Source organism: Artibeus jamaicensis, unplaced genomic scaffold, assembly GCF_021234435.1.
Source record: "Artibeus jamaicensis isolate MK-2021 breed Jamaican fruit bat unplaced genomic scaffold, CSHL_Jam_final contig_851, whole genome shotgun sequence".
NCBI lineage: Eukaryota > Metazoa > Chordata > Mammalia > Chiroptera > Phyllostomidae > Artibeus > Artibeus jamaicensis.
Window position 1 is genome coordinate 18652583 of NW_026521986.1, and position 21684 is coordinate 18674266.

The following is a 21684-nucleotide window of genomic DNA, read 5'->3' on the forward strand; positions in this document are numbered from 1 at the left end:
TTTATTTCACTTTTTATAGCCTTCACTTTTTCCTTTATTTTATGACCATATTCAACCATTTCTATGAGCATCCTGATTACCCATGTTTCGAACTTTGCATCTGATGGGTTGGCTATCTTTTCATTGCTTAGTTCTATTATTGGAGCTTTGTTGTGTTCTTTCATTTGGGCCATTATTTCTTTGTCTCAGTGTGCCTGTTACATTGTAAAGGGCAGAGCCTTGGACATTTGCTGGGGCAGAGTAACAACCTACATTGCTGCATTGTAACACTATATGTGGGGGAGGGGTCAGAGAGGGAAACAATGCCACTTGTTCTGATCTCGCCCCACTTTCAGTCACTTTCCCCACTGCCCACAAGCAAACTGGGCCCTTCTGGTTCTGATTCCTGTACAGGGGATTTGTGTATGTTCTAGGACCTTGTGGGTCTCTCCAACAAACTCTCCTGTGAGGCTGGGAGTTTCTCCTGCTGCCACAGCCCCCACAGATTTTTACAGTCAGATGTACTAAGGCTCTCTTTTCCAGCACTGGCACCCAGGATTTCGCAGTCTGTCTCGCTCCCCATTTGTTCCTCCTGGTTTGTCCACACACGAATGTGGGACTGCCTGCTCCTCCAACAACAACCTTACTGCCTGTCCCCACCCCCACTATCAGTCTGAATGAATGTTTCTTCTTTAACTCTTTGGTTGTCTTATTTCCATACAGTTCCGTTTTCTGGCAGTCGTAGTTATTTTTTGTTTTTAAATTTCTTGCTGTCCTTCTTTCGGTTGTGCAAGGAGGCAAAGTGTATGCCTCCGTCTTGTCTGGAAGTCCTAAACAAACACTTTCTCATTTGTACAACGGTTCAACGAGGAAAGATTGATAATGGGCTTATATTTGAATTTGATTAGTAAAAGTTCAGAATACTAGCACGACCATATAAAATGGAAAGATATATGAAAAGAATATTATTGCAGAACTAAAACATTCCTCTCTCTAAAGAGACCTCTGTTGAGGTACCACGACAACATTGTTTAACCTGTGACACAAGAGGTCTGAAGGCCAGTGAAGATCCTCACAGAGTTCTGAAAATCTGACATTCATGCAACATCAGCTGACAGCAGTAGAGCCTTAAAAAAGGGAACGGATTCCAGAGTATGCAAAGCCCCTTTGCTCAGACTAACAGAAAAGAAATAAAACTGAAAACAGAAAAGAGTCAACAATTCCTTAAAAGTTCTAAACAAGAAAAGGAGAGTGGCTTTCCTGCAACTGATTTTCAATGATCAATACTGTTTTTAATTAAATGGGAAAAAATAAAGCTCTCAGGACCTATTAGATCACTAAAAAGAAATAGGTTTTAGCCAAAGGCAGAGACTGCCTCCCTGTAATATAACATTATACCTAGAAATCTCTGATATCCTGGACTTTTTAATAAACACCCCTAATCTCCTAACCACTTTTAAATGTCATAATTTTCACTGACATTTATTATATATTTTAGGGAGACCAGAAAGGCTAAAAGTGCAGGCATGCTTTGTCACCTACAGATTCAATTTCTTTCCACAGCCAGAAATGAAATACACCAATTACTATTATCAAACAATATAGGTATTTCCATAAGTATTTTTTAACATTGAAAAGAAAGCAAAGTGTTTTCTCTCCTTAAACACAACCTTTTCCAGAAAAGTCTTGGCCGCTTAACTTGGGAGTAGGGAAACACGTCAGCCTAAACTAATACTTCCCGGTTTCCACTGCACTATTTAATCCAGAACCACCTTTTAAAAGCATGTAGGTCACTGCTTGTATTAAAGTGACAAAATATGAAATTAAACATTTCTTATCAATAGTGATCCTCTATTGTATTGTCAGAGATGGAATTCCAAATCACAGCTCAAGCTTTTATTCAAACTGACAATTACAATGCAAATATCCAGGTTCCAGTTTCTCAAAGGGGATGGGAAGCAATCTTCCTCTACCTCTTTCTTTGTAATTTTGTGTATTCTGCAAAGAAAGAAGAAAATAGTATGGAAAATTTCTCTAATTTTCTCTTGCAAAAGAGAACAACTGTCTCTTCAGTCGCTATTATTATTATGCTCACCAGATGCAATTTACTGTGAGAACAAATGTATAAAAATCAAGGTTAAAAAAAAGGCTACCCACATGCTGTATCTAATTATTCAACAAAGTATCCTCTTCAAAGTAATTGCCAACCAAAAAGGGTATTTCTCTTTTGTGAAATGAAGGAAAATGGAATTTTAAAAACAAAAACAGAATTTTCTATCAGCTTACATTATAATTTCAGCATTGCAATTTTTGGTTCTAATTTTCAATCAGCAGTGTATCTACTTTAAAATTTTTTAATCTGTCAATTAAGAAGAGTCAGTAATATTCGGTCACAAATGAGTAGGTTTGTAGAATATCACTTTTGAAGAAAAACATTTGGTAAAAAAATTCCTTTGTTTTTACTCTTTTTGTTTTCTTATTTCTAAATGTTTAATTTATGCAGAGATTTATAAAACATTAAGGGAATTTTGAAAAATTTATTTTCTATAATAACAGTAAAACTCAAATGTCAGCCCTAGCTGAGTAGCTCAGTTGATGAGAGCGTCATCCTGATATCCCAAGTCTGGAGGTTCAATCCCTGGTAGGGCCCATACAAGAAGCAAGCGATGAATGCATAAATAAGTGGAAGAATAAATCAATGATATTTTCTCTCTCTCTCCCCCTCTCTCTCTCTTTCTCTCTCTCGTGTGTGTGTGTGTATGTATATATATATATATATATATATATATATATATATATATATATATATTCCCCTTCCCTTCTTCTCTCTTTTTAAGATCAATAAATTATTTAAAAACGTAACTAATGTAATAAAATAAGAATTCACAAATCTATACCAATAAAAATGAATGAATGAAAAAAGAAAAAACAAAACCCTTCCTTACAGTAGGATTCCAACTAACACATATAAACAAACAATGGGATTTTTTTCAAAAAATCACCACTTAGCATCCCTTACAGTAATAAGTACTATACCAGAGAAGAATCAACAATAAATGCTAAACTTCATGGGTATAATAAGAAATAGGCTATTTGCAAGTCTCAAAGAGTCTCCCCATAAAATAAATAATTAAAAAATACATAACAGTAACTTTAGAGTGGAAAAACCTGGCAGACAACGCCTCAACGAAAGGTTCAGTCTTCATCAGCAATGGGACAAATCAACCTTACACACATCCTGATACGACATCCCGGAAAAGCCTCAATACCAGTACTCTGGGTTTCCTGCCACAAGTCCATAACTTGAATCTAGTTGTGAGGAAACATCAACAAACCCAAAACGAAAGACGTTCTACAAAATAATTGGTGAGTATCTACAAAGTGTCAAGGCATGAATGACGAAGAGACACTGAAAAAGTGGTCCAGATTAAAGGAGACTAAGAAACATGACAGCCAAATGCTGTACATGACCCTGCACTGGACCAGAAAGAGACATTAGTGGCAAAATTGGCATAAATCCTATAGACTAAATCATAGTGTTGATCCCATATTAATTTGCTGTGATTAAGGAAGAGAACATACATACCATATCATTTAAGTGCAAAAATATTTACATCATATGTGCAACCAACTCAAAAAAATGTGTGTGTGTGAATATGCACACAAAAAGTGATAAAGCTAGTCCAGTAAAATCTGAATACTGGGGGAATCTAGGAATAAGATATACAGAAAGTCATTGTTCTAATTTCTCAACTTTTTCATAAGCCTGAAATTTCAAAATGAAATGGGTACCTAAAAAGTAAGTGACCTCTATTTTTAACTGGTTTGATGATAGTCTAGCCCAGGGGCTGACAAATTTGTTCTATAAAGGGCCAGCCAATATTTTAGGTTTTGTGGGCCATACAGTCTTTGCCACAAGTACTCAACTCTGCCACTGGGTCACAAAAGCACCCCCAGAAAAACTGGAAATGAATGGGAATGGCTGTGTTCCAGTAAAATCGTATTTACAAAAACGGAGCAGATTCAGTCCATGTGGCCACAGCTTGCTGACCTTTACATGTCTAGAAAATTTTATCCCTGTATTATACTTTCAGTTACCATTTTTTAGCGCATTGCAGATACCACCTTAAGTGCTCTCCTGCCACTAACTCATTCATCCTTGCACCAAGGTGACTGGGTTAAAACCATGATCACCTCCATTTTCCACAGAGGAAATGGGCCTAGAAAAGCTCAGAAACTTGCCTGTGGCCACACAGCCCTCAAGCAGTAGACTCTGGGTTTGACCTAAAGAGAGTTGTCTTCACCCATGAAACTGTAACCAATATGATACATTTCTCATATGGGCTGAATACTGTCACGTGCAACAACTAACGAACCATTCCATTTTAGCAATCACTAAACAAATATCCAAACTCAAGATTAACATTCTGAGAAGGTATTCTTCCCAAACCTCTTGTAGCTGCAAAGAAATGAGTCCCAGTTGGTCCTGACGTCTTTCCACCAACTCTCTCTCTGTACGCATCTCTCTCTCTATTTCCTGTAGCCGCCGCTCCACCCGATCTGAAACCTGAACACAAACAAACAAAGTCAGTGACATTAGAGAGCTGTTAGTGAAAAAAGGCTAAATTAAAGAGCCACTTTATGCCAGGTTCACTGTTTGTAGAGCCTTTTTTCGCGACACCATTATAAAACAGATCACAAAAAATAAAAATAACTGACAATTATAAAAGAAAACAATCATCAGTCTCAAAACAATCCAAACCTGAGTCCCAATAAAGGACTTACATTGTTCAAAGTATAAAATATTCATTCAATAGATCAGTTAAAAGTAATAAACTAGAAAAGAGTGCCCTCTGGTGAAACAGAAGGAAAATAGCAATTTTGCAAGAGACTGCATTTATTAATCTGATAAACTGTTCTATCTACTTAGTTCCTTATCATTTTAATTATCTATAACAATGACCTGCCTAGGAAGGTTTTGATGTTTATGTGCATCAAATAATTGAACAGGCTTTTCATTAGCTTGTCAATCTTGCCTACTGTGATCTGCTAAAAACAAGCCAGCTGTAAAAGATCAAAAACTAAAGTCAAACTAAAAAATATTTCATTGGTACTCTCTACAATAAACATGAAAGAATTTTTATGTCTGATGCAAGATTTCCCTTGCTCAATGTTTGGGAAATACAAAAACACGTCGTGCATTACCATTAGGTACTCCCTGAAATTAAAATCTGTACTATTTGACAATGTGCATCTTTGATGCAGGTGAACAGAACACATTTGCATTTGTTTAAGAGAAACAATAAATACAGCTCTGTTATAAGAAATCTTTTGCCACCAAGTCTATGTAGCCAAGAAAGGTTTTGGTCACCAGGGATCTTTCTGGGAGAAAGAAAATGTTCTAAACTAGATTGTGGTGATGGTTGTAACACTCGGTACATTTACAAAAAATTGTTGAACTGTATACTTAAAACAGATTAATTTTATGATAAATATTACCCCAGATCAAGTTGTTTCTCAAAACACACTGGTACACATGAGCTTAATAAGTCAATAAAGGGCAAACAAAAATATTCTCTCAAAAAAATCAGTAGTTACTTTTTACTAAAACTGGTGTTTCCAGTTTTACTAAGTCTGGTGTTTCCAACTTCAAGTGCTTAAAAACAAGATAGTTATTATGATAGTCATAGTTCTTTACCAAAAACTGAAAATACTCCTCAGCAGCAAGATTCCAATTTATCCTAAAAAATCAACCCTAATATCACAACAAAAAAATTCACTACTACATATGAAATAAATGTAGCACCTGCTATAAGAGAAATAATACTAAAAACACAAACAAAAGTCAATAACTCATTCAATTCTTGCAAAATGGAAATATCTTTATTGTACACTGTGAATATAAAAAATAATAGCAACACACCAAAAAATAAATAACACAGAACCACCTCAAAATTATTAGTATGGCTACTATAAAAAAAGTGGAGAGATGGGAATTGGTGCACTGTTGGTGGGAATGTAAAGTGGTACAGATGCTATGGAAATAGTGTGGTGGTTCCTTTAAAAAATTAGAAATAGAATTACCATATGATCCAGCAATTCCTTATCTAGGTATACACCCAAGAGAATTGAAAGCAGGTCTCAGATATCTGCACCGCCCCCTTGTTCAGAGCAGCATTATTCACAAGAGCCAAAAGATGGAAGCAATCCAAGTGTCTACTGACAAAGAAACGTGACTTACACATACAATGGAATATTATTGAGCCTTAAAAGAAAGAAAATTCTTACACATGCTATAACATGGCTGACCCTTGAAGAGATGATGCTAAATAAGCCAGTTACAAAAGAATAATACTGTATCATTCCTCTTACATGAGGTACCTAGAATAGTCAAATACAAATATAGACAGCAAATAGAATGGTGCTTGCCCGAGGCAATGCACCTAGGATAGGGTATCGGTTCAGTTTTGCAGGACGAAAAGAATTCGGGATTTGGTTGTACAAGGTGAATGTGCACAACCCTACTGAACTGAACACTTCAAAATGGCCAGGGTGGCAAATTTTATGTTATATATTTTACCACAATTAAAAAGAAAGAAAGAATCTGCTAATACCATCCATCAAAGAAAAACCACTGTTAAGCATTTTTGCTGTTCACTTCCAGAAGTTTTCTAAGCATATGTGCATGGCTGGTCAGACACATACCTATTTCACTTCTTTTTCTGAACAAAAGTTGGGTATTTCACATAGTGTTCTATAAATTTTTTTGCTGTTCACATACTATGGACAATTTTCCATGATAACAAACAATCTACATATTCATTCTTAACAAGTGCACAGTTCTCCATAACTGATTAAAATAATTCCCTATTGATAATAGGATAACATTTATTGTTACTGGTACATGCTATGACAAATACTCCTATATCAGATTATTTTTGTAAAGTAATGATATGAACTTTAAGTGAAATTGTTAAATCAAAAGATATATGAATCATTGATGAAGTTATTAATCAGGGATCACACAACTAATCAGTGAGAGAAATGAGCACATACTGGTCTCAGTTTCCGGTAGTATCTTGTAATCCCAAGTCCATTTCCAGGTGCTCCTTCAGTAAGCATGCATGAACTCTAATCTGTTCCAGTTAATGTGAGAGCTAGAAGTTCGGGATAAAGCAATACACAAGCTGCATCCACAGACCCTGCCTTCTAACAACTCACTATCTATTAAGCAGCAACATTGAGTAAGAAGTTAGGATTTCTCTAACTAAATTCAATGAGTTGGATCAGTTCCATATGTCAAGAAAGAAAGCTGTGTGTATTAGCATCTTATCAAAATTAAAGCAGTTCAAGTAACCAAATACTGAAACCAAAATCTAAAATTACTTAGACATTATCTACTTCATCACTTAGACATTATCATCACTTGCGGCCAGTACATGTGATGATGTAAAGTTGCTGCACTTGGAGGACTTTCTCCCAGTTTTGAAATGTTTGTGTGAAGCAGCTTCTGACAAGGTTTCAGTGGCCCCTTCTTCCTCGTATTCATGCACTTGTGTAATTTCTTCCTCTTGAGTGCAGGTTGGCCCTAGTGACTTCCTTCTAATGAGCAACACAGAACAAGTAATGAGATGTCACTCCCATAATTAGGGTACAAAACACGGTGACTTCCATCTTAACCTTGCTGGCCCTCTCTCTGGCCTTCCTGCTTGCCTGCTCTGATGAAACAAGCTGCCATGTTGTGAGATGCTCTGTGCAAAGGCCATGTGTCGAGGAAACCAAAGAGCCCTCTGACCAACAGGTCATGACAAACTGATACTTCAGTCCAATAATTTACTAAGGAACAGAATGAGCTAGGAAAGAAACCCATCCCAAGCAAGATGTGAGATGATCACAACCATGAGAGACCCAGAGCCAAAGGAGCCAGCTAAGCCACATCTGGATTCCTGACCTTCAGGAATGGTCAGAGAGTAAATGTCTCAGGCCAATAAGTTCGGAGAAATTTGATATGCAACCATAGATAACTAATGCAATTTTAAAATCTATTTTCAAATAAATCCTCACCCAGGAAATAAGCTAGTCTGATGAAAAAATACACACACATACTCTCCCCTCCAACCACAAAATTTCTATCCACTCCATAGAACTTCATTCTCCGTTGCAAAATACTTGTTTCCAGTGGTATTTGGCTTCTCCGTAACACAGGGATACATGACCACCACACTTCACTCCCCACCACATACTGGCCTTGTAATTAGCCTTCTAAGTCAAGCATGCACTATTTGAGCTGTACAACTAATTTAATCTCCAAAAAAATCAATATCATCCATAAAATGAGAAAAATAACTTGCTCAGATTGCCATACAGAGTAATGTGGATTGAAACACATAGAAGTAGCCCACGGTGGTCTGGCTCAGTAGGCTGAGTGTTGTCCTGCAAACTGAAAGGTCACCAGTTCACTTCCTGGTCAGGGCACATGAGCAGGTTGCAGGCCAGGTCCCCAGCTGGGAGCAGGCCAGATGCAACCGATCCATGTTTCTCTTGCACATCAATGTTTCCCTCCCTTTTTTCTCCCTCCTTTCCTTTCTCCCTAAAAATAGATAAAATAATTTTGTTTAAAGTACAGAGGTAGTAGGACAGAAAATATAAATAACATGGTAGAGACTAACAGTTGTCTCCAATATCTATTCCCCTACTTCCATGTCTTTCATCATAAAGAAATTTGGTGGCTACCAAATGTAAACAATATATTTTCTGGCCTCCTCAGCTACTAGCTGGCCATGTGACTTAAATTCTGGCAAACCGGATACATACAGAAGTGTCAAGCGACAACTTCAAGGAATTATCCATAGAGACAGCACATAGGTGCCTTTTGCTCTCATCCCTTCCTTCATCTTGCCTGATACACAGGTGCTGCCATCAGACAATGAATCTGCGGCCATAACGGCAGAAAAACTAGAAGAGCATGACGGAAAGGGCCGGAAGACCTCATACACTGTAGTTCAGTACAATGGAAACCTGAATTCCCTACTTAAGACTTTCCCACAGTGAGAAATAACTTTTGTCTTTTTTAGCCCGCTATTAATTGGTTTTCAATTATTACTACTAAAATTGATCTTTTTATATTTTTTAACTTTATTTTTATTTTTATTTTGTTAAAGATTTCATTTATTTATTTATTTATTTTTAGAGTGAGGGGAAGAGAAACGTCAAGGTGTGCTCACTTCTCGTGTGCCCCTCACTAGGGGACCTGGCCCACAACCCAGGCATGTGCCCTGACTGGGAATCTAACCCGAGACACTCTAGTTTGCAGGCCAGCATTCAATCCACTGAGCCACACCAGCCAGGGCTAACTTTATTTTTATTGCTGCCACTATTACAGATGTCCCCATCCCCCCTGCCTTTGCCTATTTCCACCCAGTGCCCAGCCCCCTGCCCCCTGGTCATCACCACACTGTTGTCTTTGTCTATAGGTCATGTATATATGTTTTTTTTGCTAATCCTTTCACCTTCTCTCATCGAGTCCCCCCTCCTCCCTTCCTCCTGACAGCTGTCAGTCTGTCCCATGTGTCTATGTCTCTGTTTCTATTTTGTTCGTCAGTTTATTTTGTTCATTAGATTCCACATATAAGTGAAACCATATAGTATTTCTCTTTCTCTGAGTGGCTTATTTCATTTAGCATAATAATCTCCAGGTCTACCCATGCTGTCTCAACTGAAAGAGAGAATCACTTAGTGAACTGCAAAATGCTAATAAGCAAGTACAACTACTGTCTTACACATCCATTAGAACATGGGAGAATCACCATATCCATGCTCTATTTTATTCAAGTCTGAAGAAACGTATAAGAAATAAAAGGAATAGATATTAGAGTCGGTATTCATAAAAATAAAGCAATACACACACACACTACTAGCATGACTGAAAATGAATAAACACACAAAGTATTTTATGATTTCTAAGAGTGGTAAATTATAAATCGACAAAAGCATCTTTATAGATCCAATCATCCACACATATCAATGTGCTCAAAATGTCTCCCCTTTTCTACTGCTAAGGCCCTGAGTCACGCACACAACCCCAATTAAGTCAGCAACAACCAAAGACCTAAAATATACATTTGGATAATCCTAGTTTTCTGCCTGTTCCCTCTCATCTATTTCTATGAAACATTTCTGTATTAGTTAAGGTACCATCCAGGCTATTTCAAAGAGATTAAAGACGGAGCAGCTTAAATAAGTTTGTTTCTGTCTCATATTACAGTCCAGAAGAAAGCAGGAGCGCTGGCCGGCCGCTCTGCTCCCTCGGGTCATTCCGAGATCAAGGTTCCTTCCAGCTGTTGCTTCGCTGTCCCCTAGGTTGTTAAACTCACTGGCATGGTTTAAGCTGGGTCAGTATACCTCCTCATTTCAACCCACATAGAGAGAGAGTGAGAAATGTCCAGACAAGCAGCTTTGTTTTCAAGAAGACAAGTCAGAGTGGCATGCCTGACTTTTACTCACAATTATTCACATGGTCTCAACTTAGCTGTACAGAGAAATTGGGAAATGTCATCTCTGCTTGAGTAACCATGTGTCCTAAAACACTGCTGGGGGTGGGAGTGGTGACAGGAGGAGTATTGGGGTCTGATCCCAAAGAGGATAAAGAAGTCTTATATCAGGGGCCAGTTGGAATTAGCAGAATTTCAACATACACTTTAATTTTACAGTGGGTCACCATTCATCCTTCTTAGAAAAGGGTGAGATAAATGTCAGTTCTCACATAAAAATACTAAAAGAGGGCATTTAATATTTGAATTATAAAATAGAACAACATGGCCATGGCTGGTGTAGCTCAGTGGATTGAGCGCAGGCTTGCGAACTAAGGGATCGCGGTTCGATTCCCAGTCAGGGCACATGCCTGGGTTGCTGGCCAGTTCCCAGTGGGGGACACACAAGAGGCGACCATACACTGATATTTCTCTCCCTCTCTCCTTCCCTTCCCCTCTAAAGATAAATAAATAAAATCTTTAAAATAAAAAATTGAACAATATGTAACAAATTACAATCCATGTAGTCTTTAGTCTCATAAATCCACTTCTAGGAATTTACCAATTTACTTTCCCACATGAAATTACGACACATGTACACAATCGCTCACTGCTGCGCTACATGTAAAAGCAGAAGACTGACGTGGCCTAACTGTCCACTAACATGAAACTGGGTAAATAAATTACAAAACATTCACTCGGTGGAATGCTTTAAATATTAAAAGAAAGAAATTAGAATGCTCAATAGATGCTAATAGGGAACAAACTCAAGTCTCAAAAATACTTTAGGTAAAAATAGCAAACCGCAGAACAGTGTGTTAGTATGCTAGCTGCTACAAATTATGTAACAAAAAGGAGAGCAGTGGAGAGAAGAGTCTCGAGGTGATGACATTTCGCTGGAGTCCTGAATGAAAATACAGAGCCAACCATACAAAAATTGGGGGGGGGGGGGGCAGAAAGAAGCCAGTGCTACAACGACACTAATATAGAAATGAGTTTGGCAAATTCGAGGCACGGGGGAAAAACATAATATAGGCACTATAATCTATGGTAAGGAAAGTGGAACAGAATGAAGATTAGGGAGAATTTTTTAAAGTAGCGGGAGGATCTTTAAAAGCAAGGGAATAATTCACTGTAATGACCACTTTTGAAAATCACTTGGCTACCCTCAGGAGCAAAGACGCAGAACAGGTAGGAGAAAGACCAACTTCAGTGGGGGCCACTGCAGTGAACTCAACAAAGTGATGGTGCTTTAAGAGAGGTATCACACAGAAGAAGATGGAATCGAGCAACATTTCAGAAATAAAAAGGGCAAAATTTTATCATGGACTGGAACCGTGGTATGAAGAAAAAGAGGTATGGTGACTCTTCGGTGCCCACTGGACAGATTATAATGCCATTTTCCGCAATGGAGAGAAGACCAAAGAGCATGTAAACGCAGCTCTAGATAGAAGCACATGGGCTCTGCACCAAACGACACAGCATATGTTTATCACTGTGGAGTAATAATTCCCAATAAGAATTATTACAAAGACTGCATTCATTAATGCCTCATTTTAATTTTTTTATTTCTGCTACAGAAAAATACTAACCAGCTAATACAAAAAAAATACATTCTCATCAGAGACCCATATTAACCAACTAAATTTACTACTAAAATATCAAAAAGTTTAAAATCTCTATATTTAGTTATAAAAATAGTACAATAAGAATAAAAATTAGAATGGCTTTTATAAGTGGAGCCTTCAATGAGTGGAAGTGAAACAAAAGCAAAGGCCTTCTGTTTTTGGGGACTGTATTCTGACTTTTCAGTGTGTTGATTCCTGAGGTCTTTACTAATATATGCTGTTGTAAAATGCATTTCAACAAATAGGTGTTACAATCTGTGCAATAACCATGTTATCCTAAATGCAGGGTTCAGAATTCTTACTTCAATTCATGGCCGACTCTTCCAAAAACAGCTGGATACATGTTTACATTTTTTTTATTAAAATAATGACCTTTCTATAGAAAACTAAAATAAAATTGACTTTTTCCACCATGAATAATCAAAGAATAATCCACTCATATCATACTCAACTGGGCAAATCCTAGACAACTAATTTCCCCTGTGGTATAAGGCCCATGAGATATTGATTATTACCACAATTAAGTGTTAACAGAAAATATTTTCCATAATACCATGCTATAAATAATTATTCCCTTCCAACAGGCAGCTTACAAAACAAACAAAAATCTATGATTCACAAAGGATTAACAAATCAGATCTTGACATGTATGATAGAAACCAGTACTTTTTGCCTTTCAAAGAAAAATATGTTCTATAAACTTTGAAGATATATTTTAGTTACTAAGAAAATGCATGATAAACAATGTAGCCTCAGAATAATGCACAATAAATGAGATTAACAGTGGTTACCAACAGAAAATGAAACTGGTGAGAGATAGGGGCGGTCATTCATTTTTCTTTGTACAATATTTAAAAGTTTTCCGCTGTGAATGTGCATCATTTTGGAAATTTTATTCTAATTTGGGGAGAAACAGCTGCAGTCTCTGAGAAGTTTAATGCTTAAATAACAGAACCATATCTTTTCTGGCAGTATGCTACCATAAATTCACAAATACAACAAAATATATCAAATAGTTATAAAACATAAATGTCGACTTCAGTTGGAATGTGTAAGTCACAAAAATCTGTATTTAAGCCTTGTACACACTGAAGTAAACACCATGTGACCTGCAGAACACCTTCTAAACTTCAACAATATTATTTTTAAGTTTTTGCATTAGAAATCTGTTTCTTAATCAGAACTACATACATACGACCAGGCTCGGTTTGAGATGCCCTCTGTACAGTCCTGAACAATCTTACTTTAAAAGCAAATTTACATAAAGCACCAAACAAGTTGTAACATCACAATTTAATGTGAGGAACTGCCAAATGAATGATTCAATTCAGTGCACAATTAGGTGTGTACAATTTTTCTGGTTTAGACGATATAAAAATAAATATGTCCCAATAAGCTGAGCACACTGAACTGTTGGGAACCGCCCTGCCTGGTTTCAGAAGCTGTAACCCCCCATGGCTAAGGCTGAGTGAATGACCTTCGAACCATATGCCACTAAGGAGACAAAGCTTATCTCCCTGGCAGGCACATGGCCTCTGCTCCTTTTACTTCACCCTGTCTGGGCCCCAATGCTTGATCGGTTATCCAATGCCAAGTAAGATTCCTCAAGGGGGGGACAAACTAAGACAGGCATGATCACAGGGGGCCCAGGGAAGGGCTTGGGGGCTATAGCAAAAGGGGGTGATGGACCTCGCCCCTCAGCTTTGACATAGCCCGAATCCTTGTTCTGTCTGCAAGAAAACTCCTAATCTCTTGGCTGCCTACTTCCCCTGCCTGACTTAAGCCTGAAACTATGCCTTAAGCCTGAAACAATGCTGGTGGTGGGTGCTGCCCTACATCTCCCCTTTTTTTGTTTGTAAAATCAACTGTAGTTGTTAATCCTGTGAAACATACTATTTGCTGTTCCTGAATGCAATCTTAAAAAAACAACTTCCATAAACAATGTAAAGCACAATAAGGACTAAGATAAGGAGGTACCCAAGGGCTACTAGGACCCAAACTTGTAAATTCAGTCAATCAAACCAGTTTTTAGGGTTCAGCCATTATAGATTATTGTCAAGGGTGTGGAAAAATGTTGCAAATGCAAGAGAACAATAAGAGTAACAGCTCTGGTTACACTTCAATCCTTGGGGAGAATTAACAGACTTCAGGAAGTTACTTTAAAGATATGCAGCACAGTCTTTCTGCCTGAACTCAGGGTGAAAGAGTTTTAGCAAGAGCAAGTCACAAAGCAACCCAGGTATGATGCAGGCCTGATTTCCCACAGGAGAACTTCTTCACAGGTATGGTATTATGTGCCACCACGCCCCACACTGGTTTTCCATGTGTGTGCTGGGCTATATTTCCATGTCTCGAGAAACAGTTCCCTACACGGGATAGTAAACTAGCAAGGTGTACACACCAATTACACCAGTGAGCAGTGAGCTAGTGAGGTGTGACATCGGTTGTGCAATCATAGCTTTACCTGATGTGCAGTAATTATGATCAACAGTAATGTTGACATGAAAGAACTCTGGCTTTCTTTACATTATCTTTAACTTTTAGGTCAGTGGTTACACTTTAGAACTGCATTTTAACATTCTAGAATGACTGTGCAGATAGTACTTGCTAGCTAGGTAAAACAGAACAAATGTAATGTGTACTAGGCAAATTAGCACTTTCAAACTCTAACTCAAACCATCCCAAATATCTAACAATGTCAAAAAGACAGCATGACAGTTCAGCTAGACATGCCCATAGCTTCTCGGGTCTACAAAGACCTCGGCAGAACTCTGAGGATATTCAAGCCTGGGTCAAAAACCTTGTTACGAGCATGCTCACCCGCTGCATACCTATGTAGCAAGCAAAAGAGGCCTCGTACAACAGCTGGAAACCTCTCAAATTTTATGCATTAGAAATAGCAAACACGGTAATGAAATATGATATATACAAAAAGACTGAGGCAGTTTCACTTCCAAAAATGACAGACTAAATAATTCAGACCAACCATTCCAATGAAAATAACTTAAAAAGCTAGAAATAATATTTCAAATAAGTCTGGAAAACTAAAAAGAAGTAAAGACATATGAGACCAAATACAAGAGAAGAAAGAAATTCAGAGAGACTGGTCCATATTTTAGGCCACTTTCTCCCTTAAACATCAGCCCACTTAACAAATGGCAGCTGAGACACTGAGAAGCTAAACAGTTTTGAACCAATACGTGGGGTCCAAGGGTTAAAAACTGAAGTTGAGAGCCTTTCCAAGGAAGGGGCTCCCTGGCTGAACTTCCCCCAACCCAGGCCCTAGCCTCCGCATTGGGATCCTGAAGTTCGATACACTAACAGCACAGGTGGACCAGAAATACTTAAAATCTGGCACTGAAGTTTAACATTGAAATAGGTCAACAACAGCCCTGACTGGTGCGGCTCAGTTGGTTGGGTGTAGGTCAGCAAAGCAAAAGGTTGTTGGTTCAATTTCCGGTAAGAGAACATGTCTGGTTTGCAGGTCTGGTCCAGGTTGGGGCACATGCAAAAGGCAGGCAATAAGATGTTTCTCTCTCACAATGATGTTTCTCACCCTCTCTTTCTCCCTCCCTTCCCCTCTCTCAAAAAGTGAATAAATAAAATCTTTAAGGAAATATCTCAACAACAAATGATAAGGTGATCCATAATTGCTATGGCCTCTAACCTATAAAAAAAAGCAAGTATATCCTTTCATACATAATAATTATCAAATTATCTAAGCAACCTTTTTTTTGCAGAGAATTACATATATTTTCGGTCAGCAACAGAAGATACCATTAACAGAGTTTAAAAATGAGAAGAAACAGTTTTAGAATGAGAGATAGTATTTGCAGTACATATAATGAACAAAGTGCTCATATACAAGATATAAAAAGACCTCCCACAAATTAATAATGAAAAGACAGGCAACCCGATAAAAGACTGGGCAAAAGAGCAAACTAGTATTTCAAAAGAGAAAATAGCCAATAGCCAACAAACATATAAAAAAATGCTCTTCATCTTTAGTAATCATGAAAATGCAAATTAAAACCATGATAAGATACCATAAATAACCAACATAATGGCTATCACTGAAAGGTTAAATAGTATCAGTGTCAGAAAGGGTGAAAGCAACACAAATTCTCACACACTGATAGTAAGAGTGTAAATTAGTGCAGCCACTTTGAAAACCTGTCTATCAAAACCTGCTAAATTGGAAGGCACCCAGCAATCACACTCCATGTGATGTAACAACAGAGACGCATGAGCAGATGCACTGAAATAGTAAGATCGGCCACCACAGCATTATTCAGAACAGCCCAAAATTTGAAATAATTCAAATATCCTTCATATAATTTCACAATATATTACAGTATATTATACAATAGAATACTAAGGAGCAATAAAAAATGAACCAACTGCAAATACATGACAAAATACCCAGAAATATCACAATCATAATGTTTAGCAAAATAAGCCAGACACACACACATACAAACACACACACATGAATCCATGTCCTGAATGACTGCCTTTAATGAAGTCTAAAACAGGCAAAAGCAATCTACAGAGTTAAAAGTTAAAATTATAGTCCCCTTTAAACAGGAAAGAGTTACTGATGGGGAGGGGAAATAAGGAGGCTTCTTGTGTGCTGGTAATGTTCTAGTTCTAGATGTGAGTGGTGGCCACCTGGGTAGTTCACCTTGCAATAATTAATCAAGATATACATTGATATATGTATTATGATTGTGCATTATACCTCCAAATTTTAAAAATTTTAAAAAAAGAAAAGAAAAAAACTTCAGCAATTTCCATTGTCAAGTAACAGATTTCACTCTAGAATTTATGAAAAGAGCCAGAATATCATTTACTAAGGTATACAGGACCTTAGAGCTACATTCTTGAAAGTGTGCATTCAAGCTTTGGCTGGCATAGCTCAGTTTATTGAGCACGGGCTGCGAACCAAAGGGTCACTGGTTTGATTCCCAGTCAGGGCACATGCCTTGGTTGCAGGCCAAGTCCCCACTTGGGGGCACACGAGAGGCAACCACACATTGATGTTTCTCTCCTTCCCTTCTCCTCTCTCGAAATATAAATAAAAATAAAATCTTTAAAAAAAAAAAAGAAAAGAAAGTGTGCATTCAGCTCCTGTTGAGATAGTACATAAAACTGGGAATAGTATAAATTTCTTCCTGGGTGAACCACTGCAGTTAAGAAAGTCACCAATCTATTAATCTAAAAAAAAAAAACCCTTCATTACAAGTATATGATATTTTAGATATTTTAGACAGGTCCAGTGTAAATCAAAGGTGACCTTGGTGTGTCTGGGAAAATCTAGGACTTCATGTAAAATAAAAAAAAATAAGTACCCCATGTGCTGATCACATAGTAGACGCCACACCATCACGCACTAACTGAAAACACTTGTCTACTGCAGGGGAAGACAGGCACTGTGTCTTCACCTCTCTGGGCACACCACAAAGAAGTCAGCACTAAAAACTCAAGAGGAAGGTGCGTTTACGTGGTCAGGTGTTTATTCTCATTTTGAAATAGGCAGTGACTGAGATGATCCCTGATAATGCAACCTATCCACCTCTTAGCAGATGCAGCCAACAAACTCAAACTCAGGGTCCAGAAAAACCTTAACATGTCTGTGTAAGGACCTGTAAACACAATTAACAACTGGAGAAAAATTATCTGCTTTTACTGAGAAACTTCCAATCTGAATAAAATGTTAAGGAAAAATAATCTACTAATATTTTTGTCTTGAAAAAACAAAAGGTATTGTGGGAAATCAATGAATAGACATTGTCCCTGAAGTTGACAAATTCGCAACAGTTTTGTGAGAATATTTTTTCTCTTAAAAAAACAAAAACACAGATTATACAAAGAAATGGATCCTGTATGTTATTTTTTAACATTAATTCCACCAAGAATAGTCATCTGTAAAAAGAACTCACTGTATCATCAGTGTGAACAATCTGAGTGCGAAAAAAGAAAACTTCAGAACTTGGGGTATTTCCAATCAGTACTATCTAAAACCGAGACGGACAGCATGGAGGTCTCTGTAACAACTGCGTATGCAATTCGGTAAGATGACCTCAAATACAGAATGGAGTGCTACAGAGCCGTTACCCACAAATTCTGTATTTCTCAAAAATCATTTACCAAAAGCTATAAAGGAATGACTGAGTGAATAAAATTTAAATTATTCATAATAAAACTCTAAAAAACTAAAACAAATTATGTCTTTCTCTAAGATGCTACCACTGTAAATATTTAAAACTTAAACACTCACAATTCATGAACATTTCCGCTGAAAGAGTTAAAATTTACTAAACTGCACTGGGGGTGCAATGAGCCCAGCCCCCCTCTCAACCATCTACATGCGAAACAGAGCTTTTTATAAACAAAGAGTTCTCACCGTTTCTTGTTTTTGGGTTTCACTGAGCTTCTCAGTCAATTTTTCCAAAGCCCTTTTTGTTTCAGCATCCAACCTAGGCAATAAAGACAAATATTTTAATTTGGCTATTTGAAAAAATCGATACAATTAAAAAATTTACAACGGAATAATATTATTACATAATATTGCAGTAGTTATCAAACGTTAGCAAACTATGAAATACCTGGAGAGCTTGTTAAAAACACAGAGTGATGAACCCAACGCCCAAAACTTCAGAATCTAATTCTGCAGTCGGGCCCAAGAACATGCATTTCTAGAACTTCCTAGGTGATGCTAATGCTACATGTCTGGAGACTACACCTTGAGAACCACTGCTGTATGGGAACATCACCTTCAATAAACAAATAGGCTGCAATGTCTTCCGTTTTAAATTAAGAAGGAAGAGAAAGGAGGGAGAACAAAACTCTTAATCTCACATCCTCTCCAGCAATTCTCCAGCAGTTCATAATCAGGTTACATCAGGGTATGCTGTTACAAACTCGGCTCTCACTAATGTATCTCCCATTACCTTTCCCCCACCAAATTAATAACATATGGGATCAACAGTATAATAGTACAGAAAGACTTACAAAGAAAATCAAAGGCCTTCCTCTCTCACACTTCCTTCCCTCAAGTCCATACCCCACTGGCAACCATACCAAACCGTTTCCATTCTTTTGTTGGTTACTCCCATCATGTTCAATTCCAGACACTTTCAACTGACTGCCTGTTTTGCAATACAGGGTCTGGCAGAGAGAGGTAAGGCTCGCTTGAGTGTGGTTGGCAGGGTACGTGAATGTCTCACATGAGATGGACAGCAATTTGAACATTTCACCTAAAATGTCTTGTGGTGTGCTTGAGTGTAATAGTGTTATGTTACACAATTACATGCTTATGATTTCATAATAAAAGATTTTGTAATAAAAGGGGGTCATTTGTGCTGGGCCCTGTATTTAGCTCACTCACACTCCAGTCCAATTTTGGATGGATGCATTGTTATTTTTATCAGTTATCTGTGTGACTTGCATGATATACTTACTACACCTCTTATCAAGTATTCCACCACAGAGAATCGATGCTTTTTGCTCATTCTGTCATGCTCACATTTTAGTCAGCTTCTTAGTTGGATCATTAATGTTCTTGTGCTTTAGTTTTTTTTTCTAAAGTTTCTCATCTTTTGTGTCTTATATGGGTCTTATTTATCACATCATTGATACTTTTCTCCCACTTGTTACTGAATCATTTATTAAGAGTCAACTCCGTTCAACTAGATTATTCTCAATGACACTTCCTTCTCTAATTCAGTGAATAGTTCCTGAGCATGCTAAGTGGCTATCATTCTGGGGAATATTTTCACTGAATTTCTGGGTTAGTTTTACTAACTTTTATAACCTATATGTTCCTCTTTCTTGGTTACCACCTATTTTACTTATATGTCCTTAGATAATTTCCTCAGAAAGAAGTTATCTTACGTAGGGGATTCACTGAGATACAATATGGCTCCAGCAGCAAAGGCATCCGGGAAATGTTGAACTGTTCACTCTCTGTAGCCTGAGGCTTAGCTGACTACCCAGAAAACCAGAATGCCACCCAAAGATGAACGTCACGCCCCAGGAAGGAGGTTAGTAAATGCACAGACTATAACCGTCTGGCGCTGTCTGTTAACTTAAGAATGCATTGCTCTTTCTGGTGGTTTACTGACTACGCACCACATGGTTTTACTATTAACCCCTAGGAAAAGGAACCCTGTCCTGTGAGGGATGTGGGTTCTTCCCAGCAGGCTAACACTGGGAGCAGCTGTCTTCCCATGCATGAAAGTTTCTCCTAATAAAGCTCTCATGAATGTGAGAATTTGTCAGTTCTTCAGAACTGATCCTGAATTTAGACTTCTGGGGATTTCCCCCAATACCTTAAAGAGTAAATTTTCTAAGTCTTTTCCCCCAGTTTTTTGTAATTGCAAAGCAATTACAGTTGTCCCCATTCCCCCCATTACTCTCCCCTGCACTACCCACCCCCACCTCCCACCTTCAATCCCAGCCCCCCAGTGTCATTGTCCATGGGCCCTTTATGTAGGTTCCTCCATGACGCCTCCCCTTTTTTCCCCCATTATCACCCTTCTCTCTCTCCTCTGGTTACTGTCAGTTTGTTCTTTATTTCCATGTATCTGGTTCTATTTTGCTTACTTGTTTGTTTTGTTGATTAGGTTCCACTTACAAGTGAGATCATAAAGTATCTGTCTTTCTCTGCCTGGCTTATTTCACTTAGTATAATGCTCTCCAGTCCCATCCACGCTGTCATGAAAGGTAGCAGATCCTTCTTTCTTTATGGGCATAGAATTCCATTGTGTAAATGTACCACAGTTTTTTGATCCATTCATTTACTGATGGACACTTAGGCTGTTTCCAGCACTTGGCTATTGTAAAGTGCACTGCTATGAACATTGGGGTGCATGGGTTCTTCTGAATTGTTGTTTCAAGGTCCTTAGGCATACTCCCAGCAGTGGAATTGCTGGGTCAAAGGCAGTTCCATTTTTAGTTTTTGGAGGAAATTCTATGTTTTCCACTGTGACTGTACCAGTCCACATTCCCACCAACAGTGCACTAGGGTTCCCTTTTCTCCACAATCTCGCCAGTACTTGTTGTTTGTTGCTTTGTTTATGATGGCCATTCCAACCGGTGTGAAGTGGCATCTCACTGTGGTTTTAATTTGCATCTCTCTGATGGCTAGTGATGCTCAGCAACTTTTCATATGTCTCTGGGGCATCTGTATGTCCTCCATGGAGAAGTGTCTGTTCCAGTCCTTTGCCTATTTTTCAACTGGGTTATCTTCCTGGTGTAGTCATGTGAGTTCTTTATATATTTTGGAGATCAAACCCTTGCCCAAGGTATCACTGGCAAATGTATTTTCCCATACAGTTGGTTCCCTTTTCATTTTGCTCTTTTCTTTAGTCATACAAAAGCTTTTTAATTTGATGTAGTCCCACTTGTTTATTCTTTCCTTTATATCCCTTGCTCTAGGGGACATATCGGTGAAAACACTGCTGCACGGAATATCAGATTTTCCTGCCTATGTTCTCCGCTAGAACTTTTATGGTGTTGCAATGTATATTTAAGTTTTTTATCCA

At 37.9% G+C, this 21684-nt stretch overlaps 1 protein-coding gene across 11 annotated transcripts in view; it reads right to left on the minus strand.

Annotated features, from left to right (window-relative positions):
- Positions 1-21684, minus strand: part of CEP128 (centrosomal protein 128) — a 355354-nt gene that overhangs the window by 293835 nt on the left and 39835 nt on the right. For all 11 annotated transcript variants that reach the window (XM_053673395.1, XM_053673403.1, XM_053673396.1 and 8 more), the window contains 2 exons: positions 18543-18615; positions 4430-4546 (listed from right to left, as the gene is read on the minus strand). In XM_053673395.1, coding sequence (XP_053529370.1) covers positions 4430-4546; positions 18543-18615 — 190 coding nt within the window. The remainder of the gene's footprint in view (positions 1-4429; positions 4547-18542; positions 18616-21684) is intronic.